Source organism: Notamacropus eugenii, chromosome 2 (genome assembly GCF_028372415.1).
Source record: "Notamacropus eugenii isolate mMacEug1 chromosome 2, mMacEug1.pri_v2, whole genome shotgun sequence".
In the NCBI taxonomy this organism is placed as follows: Eukaryota; Metazoa; Chordata; class Mammalia; order Diprotodontia; family Macropodidae; genus Notamacropus; species Notamacropus eugenii.
The window spans coordinates 150,571,124-150,593,358 of record NC_092873.1 but is presented as its reverse complement, the minus strand read 5'-3'; the positions used below and the strand labels follow the sequence as shown (position 1 = coordinate 150,593,358).

Here is a 22,235-nt window from a genome sequence, read left to right as displayed (position 1 = left end):
CCCCTAGCATCCAGATTTTTTTATTAATGAGTATAAGATTTAGAATAGAATTTCCCCTAGTCATTTCCTCACTTTCTGAAGGCTAAAACTATCACTAATAAAAGGCAGAAAGTGATTAGCTGATCTGTTTTGTCAAAGAGAGTTCTAGCAAATTTCTGGGTAATTCAAGTCTTCCCATAACTACTATATCATGCTTTTATAGTAGGTTAATGATCTTTTCCCCAAAACTTTTTTCCATATCTGTTTCCTCTCTTCTGTTCAGGTGATCTGTCACAGGATCTTTTTTTGGGTCTCACGGTCTTCTTGGGTAGTCTGGTGAAACCTCTGAACCCCTTCTCGCAATAACTTTTATAAAGTACTGAAAGAAATGCTACATTTCAGTTAGAGGTTACTTGAAAATAAAAGTCTAATTTTTTTTTCCATCCAAGTTCACAAATCCCCTAAAATAAATCTACATGCCTGTTGACATATTTTACCAACCCATGGTCTATAGATGACCAGAATAACTTTTGTTTCTCCCTCAGTCCATCTTTACCAAAATTTTATACCTCAAGTTAAGCTCCTCTGATACCTTGATTTCTTCACATGAGTGTACCTTTTTAAAATGCACAGTGTTAATTCCCTGATCCCAGCCCTTTTACCAGTCTTGTACCATTTAAATAAGTTTTTATTTCTCTCTTCCTTAACCCCCTGACCTATTCTCTGCTTTGTTTTCTTGTTTTAGAACCTCTCTATCCTCTTGATTTTGTTCATTAACGTTTGGGCATTTGTGCATAGACATTTTAAGTCAGTTTAATTATTTGGTTCTTCCTTAAATATTGTTTCTACTGCCTCTGTTCTTTATTTCAGCTACTCTGTATGATATATAGTTTGATGGGTAGCCATAGGCAATCTTCTCCCTCTCCGATCATTTGAAATAAAGCCCTAAAGACCTGTGAGATACCTAGCAAATACATTGTTAGCAGCTTTTTAAAAAATGCTATCTGGGCAGAAATCTGTCATCACTTTATTATTTTAAAACATTACCTGGAAGTCCAAATACTATCTTCTTAGCAGTCTATTTACTTTTCAAATTACTCCTTTCTCTCTCTATCCTTTGGCTTTTCAGTTTCTTGGCCCAGATTTCATAATATTTGTCAATACATGTAATTGGCTATATTCTTTGATCACTTTTGTAAATCAAAACATAGCATATACCTATCTTTCCTATCCTTCAAATTTTACAATTGTTTTAAGTCTTACTAAATCCTAATTTATTTTGTGGGACATGCAGTAGATTGTTCAGACTTGTTTCTTTGAAATTAGCCAGTTGACATCTACTTGTTTCAGTAATATGGAGAATTGGATGGTAAGGATTAGGAGACGTCTAATTAGTATCCCAAATTTAAGTCTTGATGTAAGCTTTACCAATGGAAACTTTCTTGTTTGAAAGAAAAAAATTGAAAGTTGGTGACCAAGTCTGTTATTCTTCCTTGTTTCAGAATTGCAGCTTTCTTTGGAGGAAAAATGGTTCAGACATTGATTTTGGCTAGGTTAATGAAATTTTTGTTACATTATGATTTTGTATAAAACTTTTGTTTCACATAATCTTACTATTAAACTATCTACACAATGTGACATTTGGGAAAACCAATCAAGTCTTTTGGTATTTCACCTTAAAAAAAGTAAATTATTTTTAAAAATCTGTTGTAAAATATAGAAAAAATTTTAGTAAGAAGTAAAATAGAGAAATGTAAAATGAGACTAAATATATGTTTAAATTGCTGAGTACATACTACTTTTCAGGACATTAATAAGCAAAAATAGAGCCTTTTATCATGAAATACCCTTCATTTTCTGCTGGTAAGAGCAATTGTTTATCATTATTAATGCTATAATTCTTGATAATTGACAATATAGCATCATTGTTAGCAGCTTCTTTGCTCTCTAAATCTGGGGTATTCTTAACTGTTGTAAAAAAAAAAAAATGGATGTGACTAACATGTTAAAGAGTTGGAAAACATTAGTTAATATTCGCTTGTGCTGATTTTCATGAAGTTGCCTCAATTCCAAATTGAATTTCAACCAGTTTCAACTAAAATTATAACTTCTTGGAATAAAAATCTGACTACTTACATATTTTTTCCTACCCATATATTTATTTTTGTGTTTAAATGGAAAAGTATTAGATTCCTTCATTAATTTTTTGTTATCGATGTACAACAGTTGGCTCTAAATACATTCTATTTTCTCTAAACCATTACAAAAACATTTTTACAGTTCATTCTTGATTATAATTCTCAGAGGAAATTGGGTTTTATGGTTAATTTAATCTTCTATTTAAATTGGGTATTACAAACTTTTAATCCTTGTTGAACATGCTCTTGCTAGTGGTTGTATGTATTACCATTTGGTACCTGAAACAAACTGAAGAAGACTTACTAGTATTTTGTATTTGTTCCTATATTAAGTCAGGAAAACAAAAGTGTTAGGAAAGAAATTAACATTAATTTATGACAAGTAAAGTGTTATAGTCCACCAAGACTATATGTGAAGTATAAAATTTATTCTGTGTGACTCCAGGGAATGTAACTTACTCCTGATTGATAAAACGGCTCAGTTGATACAGGTTATAAGAATACATATTAAAGATAGTGATCATAGGACAAAATCACAAAAAAATAAAGGTAGAGGGGATGTTACAAGCCATGTCATGTCCAACTTGATTATGAACAAAAATTAACTTTATAGGCTTTGTGTCCCTCTATTGCAAGAGTTTCAAAACTTTGGCAGGGGTGGGGCATGGACTTGCTTTGGCAGTCTAGTAAAGCTGATGGACCCTTTCTCAGAATGTTGTTAAATCCATAAAATAGAATACGTAGCGTTCCAAAAGAAAACAGTTATATTGAAATGCAGGTATTAAAATAGTAGAACAAACAAATTCACAGACCCTTGAGGAGCACTGCTCTATTGCAAGCTTCTGCTTTGAAGACATACAGTAATGAAGAGCCCAGTGTTCCTGTTCCTAAAGTCCATTCTACTTTTTGACAGCTCTGAGTGTTAGGAAGTTTTCTCTTTTATCTAGCTAATAATTCTCCTTTCTACAACTTCTAGGGAGTAATAATTGAAGAACTTAAAATTATTTGAAGAATTGGGCTTTAATGTATGCATTTTCTTGCAGCTTCTTTTTTCATCCTCCAGTGGTTAGCTGCTTTTAAAGTTTGTAGAATTTTATGACCTATAGGAGGAGTGTCCTACTTTGAGTAATTGAAGTCATTTACTTAAAGAAAACAGCTTATTCCTAAGTCTTTGTCAAAATTCTCTCCTTCAAAATCACATGTGTGTAAATCAAACATCTGCTAATAGCTATTCTCTGGCATGACTGCTCTTTCAGACAGTGACTTTCTATGTGCATTTATATGCTAAGTCTTTTGATCTAGTGCTGCAATAGAAGTCCTGTAGTTGCTGTAACTAAAAGCAATATAAGTAATTTATTGATCTGTAACTTAAGTTGTCAAATTAAATATAATTGGATATTTTGAATAAATTTGATCAGCTTTTTAAAATTTTTATTTTTTTTTTTAAAGAATCATGCTCATGATCATTTACTTGACCCTGGAGACTCAAGAAAGCAACAGACTAATCAGCATAACTACCGTACAAGATCTGCCTTGGAAGAAACTGCAAGACCCTCAGAAGAGTTAGAAAATGGCAATAGTTCTTCAGATGTAAGATCCCAGATCTATATACTAATATGAACTGATTTCTCTATAACAGTTTATTGTGCCTATGTTAAATTACAGGTGTGTTTTTAATGCTTAAAGTGTTAAATTTAAATATATTTGCAATTTTTTTTATTTGACTTGCTGTAACTTGTTACATTTCATTGAAAGAGCAAAAAAAGAAAGAAGATCAAAAAGAAAAATATTAAAAGGCACTATTTCAAAGAAAACATGTAGGTTTAATAAGGAGATTTGTCTTCAGGTTTTTGTAGGAATTATGGAAAATTATTTGAACTAAGACAGCCAACAGTCTAGTCAGTTGTGTTGGTGGAGTCTGATCAATTATAATTATAGATGAAAGTAAGGACAATGCTTGCAAGGGAAAAAATTATAAGTTTTGCCAGATAATGAGAAAAGGTGTGCCTTTAAGTTTAGAGAAAACACACCTTTTGTCTCCTCTTACCTACTACTTTCCAGACTGAAATGTGGTACATATTCACAAGGTGATTAGAAAATTATTGCATTACTCCCTCCCTTGGAGCCTTTTGTTCTAAGCCAATTGTTCAAGTTAAAGTTCCTTATGAATCTGTAATCTAACCTCCACAGAAAAAAAAATCAGTTGGAGGCCCCATGTTTAAAAAACAATTTTATTTGGTGAACAGAGTTTTTATTTAAGAGAAACCATCTTTCCATATTCTTTTAAAATTAAGAATACCTAATAAAATTCTTGAGGCAGCTGGTGACACAGTGGCTAGAGCACTGGGCCTAGAGTCAGGAGGCCATAAGTTCATATCTGTCCTTATACACTTAGTACTGTGTGATCCTGGGCAAGTCACTTAACCCTCTTTGCCTCAGTTCCTTATTTGTAAAATTAGCTGGACAAGGAAATGGCAAACCACTCCATTATCGCTGCTACGGAAACCACAAATAGGATCACAAAGAATCAAACACAACTGAAATACCACCAACAAACATAAAATTATAATCAGTAGACACAAACAGTACATACATATTCTGCATCATTCCTTGTTAAGGGAAGTGATAATGGCCAAAGAGGGTCTCTGTGCTCCATCTTTACCTATTAAAACAGCCTGTTCACTCTGAAGAAATGGCTAAAATTGAAAACATTGACTCTGCTTATTACCATTTCTCAGAAAAGTGTAATGCATGCAAAGTATTTCCCAAAATAAGAAAGCCAAAGTGAACTCAGAAATGGAGATGTCACATTCTTCATTTCCATCATTTCCATTCCATGTAATGAAACATTTGTATTGTTTTGAAATATTATTCCTATGTATTTAAAACTTTTTGATGGTCTGTGTACTTTAATGAGTGGTTAATTTTATTTGAAAAGATATCAAGATGAAAAATGACACGATCTAATAATTTGTCTAATCTAGTATACTTGAATGGGAATCAGTTTGTTTTTTCCTATTCTGAATAATATAAGCTAAAATATTTCATCAATTTATTTTAACAGACAAAAAATATATGATATTTATCAGGACAAGTGAAGTTTAACATAGAGCAGTTAGATGGCTCAGTAGATAGATTGCCAGACCTGGAATCAGAAATATCTGAGTTCAAATCCAGCCTCAGATATTTACTAGCTGTGTGACCTTGGGCAAATCACTTAACTCTCCTTTTGCCTCAGTTTCCTCATCTGTAAAATGAACTGGAGAGAGAAATGGCAAACTACTCTAGTATCTTAGCCAAGAAAACCCCAAATTGTGTCACAAAGAATCAGACATGCCGAAATGACTGAACCAACTAAAAGGTTTAATCTAATAAGGCTTACTATCTAGATATTGGTAGTACAAAGGCTATATTTTTATAAAGCTAGTTTTTATAATAAATTTTCCTTCCTAAACAATTCATACATGGGGAAACATTAAAATTATATCTTGTCAGTTTTATAGCACCAGATTTTTACTTAGATTAAATTGTATTTTGAGGGGAAAAAACAGGCATTACAGAAGTATGCTATAAAAATTAATCCTTAATTTTCTATTTCATTTTAAGTAAAAATAAAAAATGTTTAACATTGATAGCCATCTCAGAGGTTTTCTAGTCAAGTCTATACAGGATTTAAAATTCCCTCTGTAACTTAGCCAGCAAGTAAGTAATATTCTAGCCTAGGGTTAGAGATGTCCAGTGAAGATAAATCTATTTCCTCACAAGAGAAACATTTCTACTTTTGGATAAGTAATTCTTAGGAAGTTTCTGCTTACATTATGCATAAGGTCCAATCCCTGAAAGTTCTATGTGTAACCTCTTGATCTGTGCCCATGGGGCCAAGAAAAACAAGTATTCCCTTTCTATTTGTGACACCCTAATGAGCATTTTAATAAGTACTTACTGTGTGCCAGGCATAGTGATAAGTGCTAGAGATGCAAAGAAAAGCAAAAACTTGATCACTGTTCCGTATAAGCTCCTATGCTGATAAGGAGGACAATGTGCAAAAAAACATGGATATACAAGATAACATGCATTGTAAACATAAGGTAAATTTTAAAGGGAAATAGACTAGAAGCTAGGGAAAAGGTGGGAAAGGTTTCCTTCAGAAGATCAGATTTAAAATGTCTCAGGAAACCAAGGAAGCTAGCAGTTGAGGGTAAGGAAAGAGAGGGCTCCCTATGAATGGAAAACATTGCCACTGCAAATACATAGTAAATAGATGGAATGGAATGTGTGGCGGTGGGGTGGAACAAGTAGACTATTATAGCTGGATCTTAGAATATGTAGAGAGAAGTGAAGTGTAAAAAGAACGAAAGAGGGAAAAGGAGTCAGGTTTTGAGGCTTTAAATACTAAATAGAGGATATTACAATCTATTCTGGAAGTCAGGGAGCCACTGAAATATGTTGAGTTGGAGGGTGACATACAGTCAAAACTGGGATTTAGGGATTGGAGTAAAGAGAGATTTGAGACAGAGGGACCAATTACAAAGTTACTGCAAGAATCCAAGTAACTATGAATATAATACAAGAGTGATAAGGGCCTGTACCAGTATGGTGACTTTGTGAATAGAGAGGTTTTATACAAGAGATTTTTTGAAATTAAAAACAAAAAGATTTGACAACAGGATGTGAATTGATTCAGAAAATAGTGCTTTCTAGATGATTTCTGATACTGTCAATTTTGTGCCCATATAGGTAATCAGAGGAGGGCAATAATTTTTGAAAGTATTAATGGGCATTTATTTAAATATTATAATTTTTGAGGCTTTACTGATAATCCACTCATAGCAAGTAAGGGATTAATTTCTTTTAGATACTATCTTAGGAACAAAAAAAAAGTAATGGTGCCCTCTAAATTATATGAATGAATAAGTTATTAAAATGTACTCTAGTGATTGGTCAAGGAGCACATTTCAGTTTAATGTCACTCATACAGAAGGCTGTGACAGAGCTGCTTTTAGCTTAGGTAAGGACATATATCCTTTGAAGAATAGAGATGGAAGAACGAATAGTCCTATTGATTGATGGAATTTAAATGATGTCTTCAGATTTAAAACCATAACATAATTCAGTGCTTAATAATGTATTAAAAGAATTATAACTCTAAATCAGGAAATTGCTTTGCCCACTATAATTCTGAGAGTGAACTATTAATTTTCTGCATTTGTCACTTATAAAAATGTCCATTATTTTGAGTTCTAAATGTTAAGCCAAAATTTTCCAGGATTTTTAACTCTATATTTTTGTGTAGCAGTTTAAAATTTAGCTATAAGTCTTCAATTCTAAGACTATTAAGATTAGAAACGTACAGATAAATACATGGGTTTTTTATACTTCTATTTAATGAAATTAGTTCAGTAGTATCAGTAGAATAGAGTTATAATCCTTTTTTTCTGTAATCAGACAAAGAAAAGTGAAGATTACATTAAATAATTGATCACAAAATATTATTAATTTCTGAAAGATTTTTTTCTCAAATAAGTTTGAAGGGAATCAGAAATAAAATATCTCTACACATCTTCATAGTCCTTTGAAAATAATAATAGCAGAAAAACTATATAGCATGACTCAGAAATTATGTTTATTATGAGAATAAGACCTCTGTTTTGTGTCATATATTAATAAAATAGTTTATGTGATGTTAATATCTCCAGATTTTATGATAATTTTTGCAGAGATGTGCAATAAAAATGTATTAAATATCTCTTAATTAGGAAGGTGAAATAGTTGCTGTCAGTGGTGGAACCTCAGAAGATGAAGAGAGAGCATGGCACAGTGATGGCAGTTCAAGGTAAATGACTGGATTTTTATTTTTATAAAGCTTTATTGTCAGTTATAAGTATTAATGAAACTTTGATGGAATGAGACTCATGACTAGAATATGACTCTAGAAAGGTAAAACTTACTTGAAAAAAAAGAAGAGGTAAAGGGGATGAGGGCCAGAGTCCAAGTGCCAATAGATTAGTCCAGACCTGTAATTATTTTGGGTAGGGAAGTCAGGGTGGAAACTTTCTTCATCAGTATAGATCAGCATCTTTGCTGTAAGTAAGCTGGGAGGTGGAAGGGAGTAAGGGATAGGGTTGTCAAAAAAAATTTTTTTGGAAAAAAAATTAAAAGGATCATCAAAATGCAGAAGAGAACAGAAGAAAGCCCAAAGTTACATAGTGAATTCAATATGTTTTGTTCATAAATTTGCTCTTTCGTTCACAATCCTAGTCTACTATGTATGTAGAATTGCTCACGTTACTTGGTGTTTCAGTACAGAACAAAAGAAAATTGAAAAATTCATTATACCTTTTCAAGATTGTATATTAAGATACATTTGTGAAAGAACTAGATAGAATGTGAGGAATATAATGTAGAACGTGGGTGAAATTCAGTGACATTAGAAACAAAAGTAGCATAGTCACTGATGACTACATTATTTAGATAGAGAAATAGATGAGGCATTCAAGAAAGCAGATTGTAAGCCTGGCAGAGGGAACATAATATGAGAATGATGAGGACTTTAATTACCCAAATGTACTACTGTATTGTAGCCCTCTCTCTACTTCAAAAAGATTAGCTAATATACAAGTTCTTTGCCTCACGGCTGGGAACATCCCACATTAGCTGATAAAGCCATGAATATTCCACAGTGGTTCCTCCCATGGTAGCAGGGGCTTTAGAATGTCCTATGGCTTAGAGGGTAGTAGCACCTTCAGTTACCGAACTCTTTTAACTCCCAAACTAGTGACCAAAAACAGAGGCTTCTATAACTTGAGAGCAATATTTTCTTCCACTCATGCTGCTCTACATTTATACAATATGTGTTTACTTACTGTATTTCTCATAAGTATGACTCAGATAATTCAGAGTGCATCTGTGATCTCATTGGTGTATATTCCTGTCAACATTATAGGTCACAACCTATGTAGGCTTGTCTGTCCTCTGTATCTTTGGTCCATATCCTCCTGGATAGAGTGAACCCATGTTTTGGGGATCCATATCTTAGTATTGGGAGGGATAGCATTAATACATATATCCAAGGTTTATCCATTAGTTATCCCTGTTATGCATGACCAACCAACCTTCTTTTTTGCCTTCTATATTTCTTATGTGTACATTGCCTTATATACATTATATACATTGCCTTATACCACATTAATATGATACCAATATGCTATTAAGACATATTCATTGCATAGAACCCTATCAATTCCAATCCTTAATATCAAAGAGAAAAACTTAACAGTGATGCTTTTTAATTAATTTAGGGGGTTTATTATTTTCAGAATTTAGAAAATGTCAATTATAAATAGTATTAACTGTCTCTTATGTCACCTCTTTATTATGTACCTTTATGAAAGGGAAATTTCAGTTTTTTCTTATTGTTCATGGTAATTTGAAATGTTTAGGTAAGCATAATATTTTAGAAAGTGCTCAGAAGTTGATGTGTTGGAAATAATTGAAATATTTTAGTGAGTCTAGTAATTCTGTATTGTTTTTCTCTCATTACTTTTCATTCATTATTTTAATATCAAAGAAACAGGCTTAAGAATTTTTTTTTGTCCACATTTGTAGTGATTATTCTAGTGATTACTCTGATTGGACAGCTGATGCAGGAATTAACCTGCAGCCACCAAAGAAAATTCCTAAACATAAACTAAAGAAAGCAGAAAGCAGTTCAGAGGATGAAGAAGAATCTGAAAAGCAGAAGCAAAAGCAAATTAAAAAAGAAAGGAAAAAAGGAAATGAAGAAAAAGATGGACCAACATCACCAAAGAAAAAGAAGCCCAAAGAGAGAAAGCAAAAGGTTGGTACTATAGTAAGCATCAAAATGATGTGATATTTTCATTATATTTCTAGAGAAACATGATTATTTTTATTGGAGCTTTGTGTTTTTTTAAAATAAAATTAGTAGCTCACATTTATGAAGAGCCTTTATGATTTGCAGAGCCCTTTATAAATATTCTCTTTTGATCTTCACAACAGCCTTGAGAGATAAGTGCTTTTATGTTCATTTTTACAAATAAGGAAAGTGAGGCAGGCAGAGAGTAAGTGACTTGTTTGGTCACATAGCTAGTAAGAGTCTGAGACAGAATTTGAATTAAGATGTTTCTAATTTCAGGTCCAGCACTATAAACTTTCATCATCTAGCTGTCTTTGTAAATAACTAGCATTTATAATTTGCAAAGTGCAATATAAATGTTATCTCATTTTATCCTCACAATAACCCTGGGAGGTAGGTATACTTATTCTCCCTATTCAAAGGGCAGCTTTGTAGCTAAAGTAGCAACACACCCTGGAGAAGAGAAAAGAGGCATCATGTGCTAGGCAGGTTAAATCACTACTGCCACTTTGACCACCTTCACCTTATTAGCCTCTTGAAGGAGAGAGCGAGCCCAGAATTTTGAACCCAAGAGCTTTTGGAATAGCAGTGCTCCCAGCCCCAGTTTCTACAATCATCATTCTGAGAAGCAGTTCCTGTGGAAATGCAGTCTGACGAGTGTGTGCTACACCCACTTCTATTAAAGACCCAGGACCAACGTCCTTGGCAGTGAACAAGTATCAGTATTTTCCAAACATGTTGAATGGCCCCAAGGCATGGAATCATGGAGTAACCATATCTGAAAATGCATATGATATTCCACAGCTGTAGCCCTCCCTTCCAACCTATTTTAATTTGCACATTTATTTTCTTCCTACACTCCTTTTGCATTAAATAAAGACAAAAGAAGAAAATAATCCTTTAACAAATATGCATAGTCAAGCAAAATAAATTCCTTCATTGTCTGCTTGTAAGTTGTGTGTGTGTGTGTGTGTGTGTGTGTGTGTGTGTGTGTGTGTGTGTGTGTGTGTGTGTATACATATATACTTTGCTCAGAAGAGGTGGATAATATGTTACATCATCAGTCCTCTGGAATTCTTGATGGTTATTTTATCGAACATTGTTCTTATAGCTTTCAAAACTATTTGTCTTTACAGTGTTATTATTGTAGAAGTTATTTTCCTGGATCTGCTTATTTCATTAATCATTAGTTTATTTAAAAATCTTCAAAATGTCTTATTTTTATGATACTAATGTTATCATTTTCCCATTCTCTGATTGGTGTGATGTGGGATCTCAGAATTTCATTTCTCTAATTAGTAGTGGTTTGAAGTATTTTTTTCATATGTCTGTGGAAATCCGAAGGCAATTAGGTGGCGCTGTGGATAGGGTTCTGGACCAGGAGTCAGCAAGACCTGAGTGCTGAAATCCAGCCTTAGATACTTAACAGCTTTGTGACCCTGTGCAAATCACTTTATCTCTATCTGCTTCACTTTCCTCATCTGTACGATGAGGGTAATAATAGCACAAAAATTAGAATATTTTTAAACCTCTTCTCAATCCGTAAAGCATTGTATAGAGACTAGCTATTAACATTATCATTTCCTTGGAAATTACCTCTTCATATGTTTAGTCCATTTATGAAGTTGGGAATGGCTTTTCACATAAATTTGAATCAGTTCCTTATTTAATTATCTTGGTGAATACAACTTTTATCAGAGAAACTTGATACAAAGATTTTTCCCCCAATTATTTGTCTTTAATCACAGCTTTATTAGATTTTGTTGGTACAATAAATTTAATTTTATGCCATCAAAATTATCTGTTTTTATCTTTTATCCTTTTTCTGTGTAATTTTTTAAGTATTTTTTATGATATATATAAACTTTTACATCTTGGTTGTATACCCATTTGGAGCTTTTCTTGGTATAAGGTATAAATCTAAATCTAATTTCTTTATACTGCTGTACAATTTTCCCAACAATTTTTGTCAGATCCCAGGAGCTGGCATCTTTGTACCTATTGAATACTAGAATACTAAATATACTTCCTTGTGTATGTTACATAGCTAATATGTTCCACTGACTAATCTTTATATTTTTAACCATATTTTTTTGAGAATTATTGCTTTATAGTAATAGTTTTGAGTCCTGCCACTACTAGTCCACATTCATTCCTACTTATTTTTACTATTTCCTTTGAGAGTCTTTTTTTCCTTTTTTGCCTCCGTGTTGATTTTCTTATTATTGTTTTTTCTAGTTCTTGTCATGTGATCATTTCATCTTTTGTAGTTGCAGGTTTCTGTTTTGAGAGGTGGAGGGAGGGAGGGTTGGACTGTATTTATTTCCTTGGTATAAGGAAGTACCAATGCAGAGTAGCTCTTGCTCTTCAATTTATATTCTAAGAGTTGCCTGGGACACTGAGAGCTTAAGTGACTTACCCAGTTTCCTACAGCCAGGATGTATCAGAGGTAGGACTTGGTTCAGGTTTTTCTGACTCCAAGGCCAGCTCTCTTTTCACTGTGCCTTGTTGACTGCATGTAACCTTACACACACACACACACACACACACACACACACACACACGCATTCATATATAGTTATATGTAGTTATAATTTTGTGTGTGTTTGTGTATGTGTGTACTGTTACTTGCAGCTGAAACTTTTCCGATATTATCTCTCCCATTGGAAAGTGAGTGCCTTCAGATCAGAGATTGTCATGCTTTTCTATTTCTATCCCCAGCACTTTGTACTTATTAAGCTCTTTTAATAAATGCATAATTTATTCATTTGGTCATATACTTTATCCATTTACTTTTTCTTATGCGTAAAGCTAGGCTAATCTCTTTTGAATGATTCTCAATCTTATATAGGAGGCATTTCAGTATTCTGGAGCTTAATCATCTGCCAGTGTTTTATGTAAATAGGACTATCTGGATGACTTCACCATATGTAGGAAATCCCTTAAATTTGAATTCACCTGGATCTCTTTTACGATGATGGCATTTTGTGATTTGTTGTTGTGTTTGTCCTTCATTCTCGAAGAGGACCATGACATCAAGATGATGACATGACTTGCAGTTAACTTTGATTTGAGTGAGGGAGGTTACCAACTTCATTTTCTTCTCCTCCATTTTCTGATTTATGCCTCACTTGATGATATCAACGATCAAAATAGGTTATTAAACAAGATTACCTCTGACATATTTGTTACTATATGTTAGGCAAACAAAAGTGTTAGGAAAGAACTGAACATTAATTGAAGAAAAGTAAAGTGTTATAGTCCACCAAGACTATATATGAAGTACAAAAATTTATTCTGTGTGACTCCAGAGAATATGACTATGCTTGCTTGATATAGTAACAAATACAAAATACTAGTAAGTCTTCTTCAGTTTGTTTCAGCTACCAAATGGTAATACATACAACCACTAGCAAGACCATGTTCAACAAGGATTAAAAGTTTGTAATACCCAATATATATTTTCTGATTTATGCCTCACTTGATGATATCAGTGACCAAAATAGGCTGTTAAACAAGATTACCTCTGACATATATTGCAGTGAATTTTGTTATTTTGACATAAGCATAGGAAACCCTGTTGACAAAAATGAGCTCATATTGCAATCAGTGTTCTCTGCATCTTTCATACAGTTGTGTGATGATTAAGATTTGGAGCAAAAGCTATGCAGTATTGCTTGCAAAAGCTTGCCTGTTCCTTTTTAATACATTCACCAAAGATGCCAGAGCATTTTCACAAAATTTTTACTTAGATTTGAGCATATTGGTTGATAGCTATTGATGGTCTCTTGGTTTCCCTTCGTTCAGTCTGATATTTCTCTTATCACTGTTGGCATCTTCTTCTATTTTTTTTTTGACTGTCAGTGTCTCAACACCCTCAAAATTGTCATCTCTCCCTCAGACTGATTTGGATTTTTTGCCAGACTTAATTTAAGTAATTCTTTGTTCCACTGTTTCCGACTATTTTATGAAGCAATATATAGTTTTTAACTGTTCTCAGGAATATTTTACAAGCAAGTTTATATTTTGAGTATGTATTGCCCTTAGCTCTCATCCACTTGACAGGTAAAGCAAGTTTTTGATGATCTAAAGCAGTTAGTCTTTTGAGAAACTAATTTCAGGGAGGAGCCAAGATGGTGGAGTAGAAAGATACACATATGCTAGCTCCGAACCCCACAGCCCATAAAATACCTGTAAGGAAGAACTCCCAACAAATTCTGGGGCAGCAGAAGCCACAGAACAACGGAGTGGAGGAGATTTCTGTTCCAGAGAGACCTAAAAAACTGATGCGAAAGTCCGTCGTGCACCGGACCCGGAGCAGAGCCCAGCCCTGCCTTGGCCGTGGCACCTAGAGGAGCAGATCCAAGCAGATTTCAGGGACTGAATCTCCAGCAGCAGTGCAGGTCCCTCCACCCACAGGCACCAAAGGTCAGTGAGAGAGTCTCTCTGGCTGGCCAAGAGGGGAGCAGGGTGTCTCCATAACCCAGGCCCCCTTGGGAGGCAGCAGCAGACAGGGGCTCCCAAAGCAGGCTGGAGCTCGGATCCATTGTTGAAGGTCTCATAAACCCCCTGAGGGAACTGAGCCCAGTGTGCTTAATCTCACACTGAATAGCAGCCCGCCCCCCCCCCCCCCAGAAAGCCCTGAGGCTGGGGAGCAGCATTTGAATTTCAGCCCCTAAGGGCAAGCTGGGTGGATCTAGAGGCCAGGTGCGTGTGGAAAGGAAACTCAGAAGTCAAGTAACTGGCTGGGAAAATGCCCAGAAAAGGGAAAAAAAATAAGACCATAGAAGGTTACTTTCTTGGTGAACAGATATCTCCTCCCTTCCTTTTTGATGAGGAAGAACAATGCTTACCATCAGGGAAAGACATAAAAGTCAAGGCTTCTGTATCCCAAACATCCATAATTAATATTCAGTGGGCTCAGGCCATGGAAGAGCTCAAAAAGGATTTTGAAGATCAAGTTAGAGAGGTGGAGGAAAAACTGGAAAGAGAAATGAGAGAGATGCAAGAAAAGCAGGTCAACACCCTGCTAAAGGAGACCCCAAAAAATGCTGAAGAAAATAACACCTTGAAAAATAGGCTAACTCAACTGGCAAAAGAAGTTCAAAAAGCCAATGAGGAGAAGAATGCTTTAAAAAGCAGAATTAGCCAGATGGAAAAGGAGGTTCAAAAACTCACTGAAGAAAATAGTTCTTTCAGAATTAGAATGCAACAGATGGAGGCTAATGACTTTATGAGAAACCAAGAGATCACAGAACAAAACCAAAAGAATGGAAAATAATGTGAAATATCTCATGGGAAAAACATCTGACCTGGAAAATAGATCCAGGAGAGACAATTTAAAAATTATGGGACTACCTGAAAGCCATGATCAAAAAAAGAGCCTAGATATCATCTTTCATGAAATTGTCAAGGAAAACTGCCCTGAGATTCTAGAACCAGAGGGCAAAATAAGTATTCAAGGAATCCACCGATCACCACCTGAAAGAGATCCAAAAAGAGAAACTCCTAGGAACATTGTGGCCAAATTCCAGAGTTCCCTGGTCAAGGAGAAAATATTGCAAGCAGCTAGAAAGAAACAATTCAAGTACTGTGGAAATACAATCAGGATAACACAAGATCTAGCAGCTTCTACATTAAGGGATCGAAGGGCATGAAATATGATATTCCAGAAGCCAAAGAAACTAGGACTAAACCCAGAATCACCTACCCAGCAAAACTGAGTATAATACTTCAGGGGAAAAAATGGTCTTTCAGAGAAACTAATTTCAATCAATGATCTATACCAGGTAAATTTTTATATGAAATTGTTATAATCAGGTTTTTATTTCCTCTTTCTGTATCTGTTTCCTCTTTTCATTATCAATAACTCATCAAGTCAGGTTGGAGCTTTTAACATGCTATATTTTTTCTCATTTGTTTTCTTCTAGCTTTGCATTTATCATGTAGTCCCTGAAGTTTCTGTATATCCCTTTTCTAGAGCCATCTTTTCCAGTATATTTGTCATCATACTTCACTGTCTCCCTCTTTGCCTAGTGTGTGTTCACTTCTAATCTCTGTCTCTTAAAGTACCTTACCTTAGCAAGCAAGCACCTGCCTGAGACCTCTCCTGTTTCTAGCCACCTCTAGCTGCTGGTGGCCTATAAAAAGGCATTGAGATGAGAAATTCCCCATAATCCTTTTTCCCCTCGTGAATTTAAAAACAAATTTCTTTATGTTAAATTACTTTGATAAGCCTTGCTATACAAGATATATAGATAACTAAGAAAAAATATTTTTATTTATTTTTGTTTCATATATATATATAACCAAAGAATTCATCATCAGCCTTGGTTCCTTAAACAAAAATCTCATTTGTGATTGATGAGATTTCCTGTGCTTAGCTAGGCTGGTCCTTAGAAAATGGACATGATTTGTTTTGAGACCATCCTTGAAACATTTCCAAAATGACATAAACCTTACTTATAAAATACTAGTTGCTAATCTTCCTAATTGAACTAGAAGTCAAACTGAATATTTCGTTTTCAGATTTGTTCTCCATTTTATGTTCATTTTTCAGTTCACCAACTCTCTCTTCTCTATATAATCTTTCTTTATTCCACTAATCAGCAGTCAGTTAATAAATACACACTGTGTGAGAGGCACTAGGAATACAAAGACAAAAATGATGTGCTCCTGCCCTCAAGATGGCAAAATCCAGGGGGGGACAATGTGTTCATATGTAAGTGTGTGTGTGCATGCACTTGTGTGTGTGTGTAGATACACACACAGAACAATCCTGAGTAGGATTACATCATTCTGAGTTGAACAGATATCCACTAAAATGAGTATTTGTGTGTAGTAGATTAGAAAAAAAAATGCTATGTGAATGTGCAGTAAGTTGTGGTTTTCTTTTTTAAGTATATACTAAATTCAGCCTTTCAAAAGCATTCCATTTGTCTGTGCTTTCTTCCTTACCTTCTGTTCTCTGCATTTTTAAAAAAAGATGCCTCAACAACATGCTTACAAGTTACTGGTGGTATATATGTACCAATGGAATCTCTAGGTAAAACAATAAAGACATTTTACCCACTTTATTTCCACAATTGCAAATAGTTTTCAAAATTATTGTATTCATAATGCCACCAACAATAAGTTGGTGTGCCTATCTTCCTACAACCTCTCCAACATTGTTTATTTCTGTCTTTCGTTATGTTTGTCAATTTGTTGGATGTGAGGTGAAATCTCAAGATTGTTTCTTAATACTAGTAATTCAGATCTTTCTTTTACCTGGTTGTTAATGGTTTACAGTTGTTCTTTTGAGACATGTATATTCAAATCCTTAGGCACTTCCTCATTGGGAAATATCTTTGATCGCATAGTCTTGTTAGTTTACTTATCTTGGATATATGCATTTAACATGAAGAATTTTTCCAATTTGACTGTTCTCCTTTTTAGAGAAGTTTTTCATATAATCAAAATTATCTTTTTATAATTGCCTCCATCTCATGTTTAGTAAAGAATGAATACATTTCCTACCTATAATCTAATTCTCTTCTAGTATTTTTAATGGTATGATCTTTAATATTAAGGTCACGTGGCCATTTTGAATTTATTGTGATATTAACTTTATCTTCTGATCCTCTTGTGCCCTATTTGGTAATGAACTCTTCCCTTATTCATAGATCTGAAATGTAATATCTCCCTTGCTCCATTGATTTGTTTATGGTGTCACTCTTTATATATATAGTTCTATTTCCATTTGGAATTTAACCATAGTAAATATTTGAGGTGTTAATAATCCTGTAGTAGTTTGTTCAGTATGACCTGAATAGGTAAATTAATTTAGATAGTATTGTCATTTTTATTGTTTTATTGTTTATTGTTAGACCAACCCACAAACAATAAATATTTTTCCAATTATTTAGGTCTGTCTATTTCTATAAAGAGTTTTTTGTAGTTAGCTATAATTCATATGATTTTCATGTATCTGTTGGTAGATGGCCTTCTGATATTTTAAGCGTCTCTGATGTCTTTCTGAGTTTTGTTGGTTTGTGATGTATGTGGATTTATTTTTTTTGTCTTGTAACTTTGCTGAAATTTTGTAGGGGGGGGGGCCGCGTTTGGGGGGGGGTGCGACAAAGGCAAGGCATTTGGGGTTAAGTGACTTGCCCAAAGTCACACAGCTAGTAAGTGTCAAGTGTCTGAGGCTGAATTTGAACTTCGGTCCTAGCTGCTTCTGAAGTTTTAATTTTAAAATTAAAAAAAAAAATTGTTTACTCTTTTAACTTTATTTAGGTAGATCATCATAAAAAATGAAAGGTTTTTTTGGTTTTTTTACTCGCTCAATTTTGTTTTCTTATTGCTACAGCAAGCATTTCTAGGACTTATTACATAGTAGTAGTGATCATGTAGACACTTGCTTTACTCTTCATCCAATTGGGAAAGCCTTTAACAACCTTTTTCTGTTACATATAATGCTAGCTTTAGGTTTTAGATAGATACTACTTAACATGTTAAAGGAAAATCTGTTTATTCTTATTAATTCAGGGGCTGTTAACTGAAATTGGCATTGGATGTGTTCAGTATTGTCAAATCTTTTCATCGTATATTAATATAATCATGGTTTCTATTAATGTGGCCTAATGTGTTTTTATTTTTCTTCATAAGGAACTAACTCTGTATTATGGGTACAAGCACAACCTGGTTATATGATATTTTTCATATGTTGTCTAATTCTCTTAGTATTTTTTTTAAAATACTTATACTATAATTCACTAAGGATGTTGGTGAAATCTTTCTCTTTTAACTCTCAGGATTAGGGATTGAGACCATATTTACATCGTATAATAAGGAATTTGATAGTATTACTTTTTGCTATTGTTTTTTCAGATAGTTTCTGAAATATTGAAATGCATTATTAATAGAATATTTGAAATCATATGTAGCTCTCTGATCTTGGATGATTTGGAGGGGAAGGAGGAAAAGAGTTCATTTATGCTACAAAATCACTTTTTTCTGATATTGTGTTGTTTAAATAGTCTATTTTTTCTTATGCTGATCTGAGAATTTTATATTTTGGTAGATATTAAACCTTTTCATATGAATTATAGATTTTATTGGCATATAATTAAGCAAAATTAGTCTCCTTTATTTCCCCTTCAATTTTTGTGAATTATCCTTGGTTATTTTATAGTAACAATTTGATTTTCCTCTCTTTTTATTAATCAGATTAATTAATTGTTTTTGCTAGTTTTCCCAAAAATTCAGTTCTTAATTTTATCATTTCATTTTGATGATTAGGACTAGATTCCACCATGCACAGGAATTGCTTAGCCTTAATTCTTGCCCAGGGCCTAGGCCTTGTTTAGACTCAGGTTGCCTAGATGTTGAATCAGGTTACTCTGACTCTGTGTCCTACTGTGGGACTCAACTATTTTGTACTCCACTTACCCTATCTTTTCTCACCTCAGTACTTCCACAGGATTCTGGCAGTCATTTTTGCAGTTCTGTATTGGATGGAGGAATTGATGTGTGATTTTCTTTGGTTTTCTTTATCATTGTTTTTCTAGTGCATTTTTGGAATTTTGCAAGCTCTTATTCTAAATGAAACAATGCTTCCAGTGTGCTCTCTGGAATATGTTTGCTTCGTGGGGAACAATATAGATTTAATTTTATACTTTTTCCTATTTTTGCTAGCTTTTTTCACTCACTGAGACATGAGTCTCTCCTGATTACACAGACTTCCTGAGTGCCTTTTCCAGTACTGGTCACAATTTCACTCATACTCTTGACTTCTATTGGAGGAGTTGGATTACTTCTCATTCCCCATTGCTACTTCTAGCCTCTTCCTCTACCAGCATCACTCAATAACTTACTTCTTTGAGATTAATATACTCCATATCAGAATTCTAGTAGGTATTTATTGACCCTCCTCCCCCTTCTTTATTCAAAAAGTTCACTGAGTGGCAATACAATATTTCTCTCCTCCCCAACTTTTGCCCTTTGTAATATGAGATTTTAAGGTACATGTTACTAATTTTTGAAACATCTTACTTACCCTCTCCTTTCCTGTGACTTCCACCTCTATCCCACCATAAGTATTATCTCTGACGTTTGATGGTCTATCACCCATAAGTGTTCTGCATCCATTTCATGATCTTTGAAATTCCTTTCTCTGATTATCATCTGTTGTCGTTCTACCTCTCCCTCTGTTTTGCAACTCCAAATCCTGGTTTTTGTCTTCACCAAAATCTCCAATTCTTTTAAGTTTTGTCAGCCATTACTCCTACACTGGCTACACTTCCCATCCCCATATTGACCCCCTAGGTTAACCAATTCAGATTCACCCTGTCCTTAGGTTCTTTGCCCTTCTAACGTATCAGAGCTCTTGGACTGACAAACCCCAGCTTTAGATTATTACAGCCATTTACTGCTTTTGTTCCTATGAATGTGCTATTGAATAGAACTAAAGAAAACAACAAAACTTTGCTAACTGAGCCCACAACAAGTTTGTTTCATAATCTAAACTGATCCCTCACTGTACCAAGATGATCTTTTCCTTTCTCCTTGGCTTACTCTCTAACCTCTTCCCAACCTTTCATCATACCTTCCACACTTACCACTTTCTGAGCTGAGAATATCGTGTCATTTCTGTGAAAAATTTGAGGCCATTCACAGAGGTCCCTCCTTATCACACATCACTCAGATACGTCATGCTACTGTCTCTTCATTTTTGGATCACATGAGGACGTATATCTTCTCCTTGCCAAGGCAAATAAACCTTTATTCAAATAAAAATGATCCCGTCCCATCTCACATTCTCCAGTTGATGGATCCAGTTGATCCATCTATCATAGGCATTCTCTCATTAATCTTCAATTATTGCCCGTCTACTGGCTGCTTTCCTACTGCCTACAAACATGCCTATGTCTCCTTCATAGCTGAAGAAGTTGAATCTCAAAAATATAATTAAATTGAAAAATTCATCATTGACTGGGCATACTAAATTTTTCTACATATTTCTCAACTCCTACCACCAGTTATGCAGAAGTTTTTGCTGAAGTTCATTTAATAAGTTCCATCTGATTTATTTTACTCTCAGAAAGTCAATCAACATTTATTAAGACCCTACTATATGCCAGACACTGTCCTAGGTACTGGAGATATAAAGAGAGGCAAAAGACAATCTCTGCCCTAAAAAAACTCATGATCAAATGTAAGAAACAAGTATATATAAACTATCTATGGGAAAAATGGGAAATAATTTAAAAGGAATAGGCACTATAAATAAGAGGGATTGAGAACAGCTTCCTGTAGAAGATGGAGTTTTACTTGGGACTTAATGGAAGGCAGATGAAGACAAGAAGCATTTCAGGCATGGGTAATAGTCAGAAAATGCCTGGAGCTGGAAAGATGCTGCTGCTGCTGCTGCTGTTTGTCCTTCGTTCTCCAAAAGTACCATGACCTCAGGGAAGTGATGCCATGACATGCAAGTGAATTGGATTGAAGTGTAAAGCCACCAGCCTCACTTTTTCCTCCAGAGCCATCTGAGTCCAGCAGACAAATATGGATCAGGACAAATGGAGATGGTCCAGGTTGCAATAGGGGACTTTGGCCTTTTCAAGTTAAGGTTTTTAACAGGGGTCAGTTTGAGACTGAGAGATAAGTGTCTTGTGTGAAGAATATTGAGGATACCAGTGTTATTGGATTGAACAGTACCTGTGGGGATGGCAAAGGTGTAAGAAAACCGGAAAGGTGTGAGGGGGATTAAAGGGGATGGTGGCAATAAGTTTTGAAGGGCTTTGATCGACAAAACAGAGAATTTTGTGTTTTATCCATAAACAGGTTTCAAACTTGAACAAACTGGCATGAACCAGTCCTGGCCAACAGTATTGTAACAGATCATTTTGAAAATAATTGTTGGTATGTTAAGCATTATGGTATAAGAAGAGGGTCCATACTTTAGTCTTTGATCTAATTTGAACATTATTCTTTCTTCCCCCTCATCTTTATTTGCAAACTTCAAATCATGACATTTGATTATCTCATTGGTGGTTAAATGCCTTTATTTCTTTCAGTTAGTAAGGGTTTGGAAAGAGATAGAGACTAGACCTGTGATTGTACTTCAAGAGTTGATTTCAGTACTGAGAGGTGAAATGACGTGCCAGAGGTGACACAGGAGTATATGTCAGGGTGAGACTTGAACTTTGGTTTCTTAGTTTCAAGGTTAGTTCACTATAAACTATATACTGCATCTCCAGAAA

At 34.4% G+C, this 22,235-nt stretch overlaps 1 protein-coding gene across 2 annotated transcripts in view; it reads left to right on the top strand.

The window, feature by feature from the left end:
- The window catches only part of PHIP (PHIP subunit of CUL4-Ring ligase complex), a 182,572-nt gene that overhangs the window by 118,338 nt on the left and 41,999 nt on the right, over positions 1–22,235 (top strand). For both annotated transcript variants that reach the window (XR_011974371.1, XM_072642656.1), the window contains exons 21-23: positions 3,567–3,707; positions 7,874–7,950; positions 9,723–9,954. Coding sequence is in view for 1 of the 2 variants with exons in the window: in XM_072642656.1 (XP_072498757.1) it covers positions 3,567–3,707; positions 7,874–7,950; positions 9,723–9,954 (450 nt within the window). In the remaining variant the exon portion in view is untranslated. The remainder of the gene's footprint in view (positions 1–3,566; positions 3,708–7,873; positions 7,951–9,722; positions 9,955–22,235) is intronic.